Source organism: Aplysia californica, unplaced genomic scaffold, assembly GCF_000002075.1.
Source record: "Aplysia californica isolate F4 #8 unplaced genomic scaffold, AplCal3.0 scaffold00559, whole genome shotgun sequence".
Lineage (NCBI taxonomy): Eukaryota > Metazoa > Mollusca > Gastropoda > Aplysiida > Aplysiidae > Aplysia > Aplysia californica.
This window is the reverse complement of record NW_004797829.1, coordinates 160471-162908: the sequence shown is the minus strand read 5'-3', so window position 1 is coordinate 162908 and position 2438 is coordinate 160471. Positions and strand designations below refer to the sequence as shown.

The window sequence follows — 2438 nt, the reverse complement described above, 5'->3', positions numbered from 1 at the left end:
TTTTCCCTTTTTTGTTTCCCACACACCCCCGGACGACTCCCCCCTAGCAGACGACAGTCCGGCTGTCACCTCCAAGAATGTCAGTCCTCCACATAGTTGCACCTCGTTCAGACCGCCATCTTGTTAGTTGTGCGTGATAACTCTGCTGGATACACCACTTTAGCCGGGCGCCGGGAATAATCTCCCCTGGCCATCTCGTCACGACCCCACTGCCATGTCGAGGGCCCCAAGAGAGCTCCTTCTCGTCTGCTTCCCTTTCCTTCTTATCGCAGATCGGAGCAGGTCGAAATCCTCGAAACAAGCGCCCTTCTCCTCCTTTATCACAGCCTACTTACTATTGCTAGACGCCGTGTACTGAGTTGTAGAATTAGAGGCCGCGGATTCGGTGTTGTGGTGGTTAGGCTCACTCAGTTGTAATAGTTAGGCTCACTCAGTTGTAATAGTTAGGCTCACTCAGTTGTAATGGTTAGGGTCACTCAACAGTAATGGTTAGGGTCACTCAGTTTTAATGGTTAGTTTGGGGTTAGCCTGGGGTTAGCATCGCTCACTGTTGTGTTGTTGCACGCAGAAGACGTGGGTTCAATTGTCTTAGTAAGGTTTTACGGCGCTCGCAACTGCATAATAATGTCATACGAGCGCCAAGGGGTTGATGTCAACAGAGAAGTCAAAACGGGGAATCAGACTTATTCTGCTCACCTGTCCAGCTTCAACAGCACAGGGTCTGCTTCGACTATCAAGGCACCCCGGAAATAGCAATTCACAAGAGAATGACAAACATACAAAAAAAGTAGAGGGAAAACGATGAGTAGTAAGGATGAGGAAAGAAAAAGCAGCAGGTCCCCCTATGTTGTCCCGGCACAGTATGAGCATGGCATTGATAAGCCAGCTCATTTACAATTCTACCGTACATAAGAACATGTCAATATCCCCCCCCCCCCCCCTCCTTTTGGGAATGGCCTAAAGACACTTCAGTCAGTAGCACTGTCCGGAAGGGGGGGGGGGATGTGGGTTCGATTTCTCGAAGAGGAAAATACTTCATAAAGTTCAGTGGAGAATGTTAAAAGACGTCCATCCGCTGCCAAGGAAACGGTGGTCATCTTAGAGAGGTAGTCTACTTGGACAGTGTCACGACATGGCGAGATCAGGCGCTTGTCAATTTATGGGCATGTGGGGTTATTGCTACCATCTTAAAGCCTGTTTATTTGCCTATCTTTAGGTGAAAAAGTATTCATCTATGTTGAATAGAAGTCGAAATATTTGCGATCGACAGAGGTCAGGGTCGCTTGGTTTCAGAGGTATAGTTAGCGACAAAATTGCCGCCGCCAGTTTGGTAACTTCCATAGCCCGAGAATCCTAGGAAACTGAAAATTGACCTTTTTGTGCCTTTAATCAACGTTTTTCAGTAAAAATCCACACTAAAATGTCTTTTAAATGAACATAGATGGTGTTGAGTAAAAAAAAAAAAAGAAAAGAAAATCAGAAAAAAAATTGTCCATCTGCCAAAAAAATGTCGATTCCTTTGATTTCTTTATTTATTACGAGTGCCTAATTTAACAACGATGCATCACAATTATTTCGAAAAAAAAACACAGGGGGTGGGGGTGGGGATGGGATGCATTCCTGTGTTAGGGAGAATTTTCACCTAGTACCTCAGTCTTTCTATTGCTAGAATGTTGTATCACTCTCAACTGCACTGGTTGGCTCTGACAGCAGGGTCGAAGCACTTCTAAATGATCTAAATTGTGACGATTTTATTTATTTATTTATTTATTTATTTATTTATTTATTTATTTATTTATTTATTTATGTATTGTGATTTTTGTGCTTTGTTTTTCTGTATTTTTATTTTTAATTTTTATTTAATTTTACTTTTTTTGGGGGGGGGGGGGGGGAGGACGTAAAAACGCCTATATTAAAATGTCATTTTAAAAAAGAAAACCCTGCACTCTTAACGAATAATGTAATCTCATTTATTTTTCTTTTGCGTTTTTCAGAGATACAAGAATAGCTCGTGGTGCGTCTGGGGATTTCCTGAGGTCAAGGACGTTTGGAGGTTTCCTGGAACACAGACAACACGGACAGAGAGAGGGACTTTGGCGCTCATATGATCTAATGCTGGTTGTGAGCGCCGTAAAAACTCTACTAAGACTAAAACTAAAGAGAGTGACTGACAAAGGCTGAGAGATGCCTGCGGTGTGGGGAAGGACAAACAACTCTAAGATCTGATGAATTTCTCAGGAAATGTCATACCATTGGTGGGGGGAGAGAGGCAGAGAGAGAGAGAGAGAGAGAGGGGGGGGAGAGGGAGGAGAGGGAGAGAGAGAGTGGTGAGGGGAGAGGGGGGTGAGAGAGAGAGAGGGATAAAGAGAGAGTGGTGAAGAGGGAGGGAGAGACAGAGGGGGGGAGAGACAGAGACAGAGAGAGAGAGGCAGAGAGAG

General features: G+C 44.4%; 1 protein-coding gene across 1 annotated transcript in view; it reads left to right on the top strand.

Annotated features, from left to right (window-relative positions):
* The window catches only part of LOC101864012 (fork head domain transcription factor slp2), a 45479-nt gene that overhangs the window by 26686 nt on the left and 16355 nt on the right, over nt 1-2438 (top strand). Inside the window, exon 3 of the mRNA XM_005106859.3 lies at nt 1995-2053. Within this exon, the coding sequence (XP_005106916.3) occupies nt 1995-2053 (59 nt within the window). The remainder of the gene's footprint in view (nt 1-1994; nt 2054-2438) is intronic.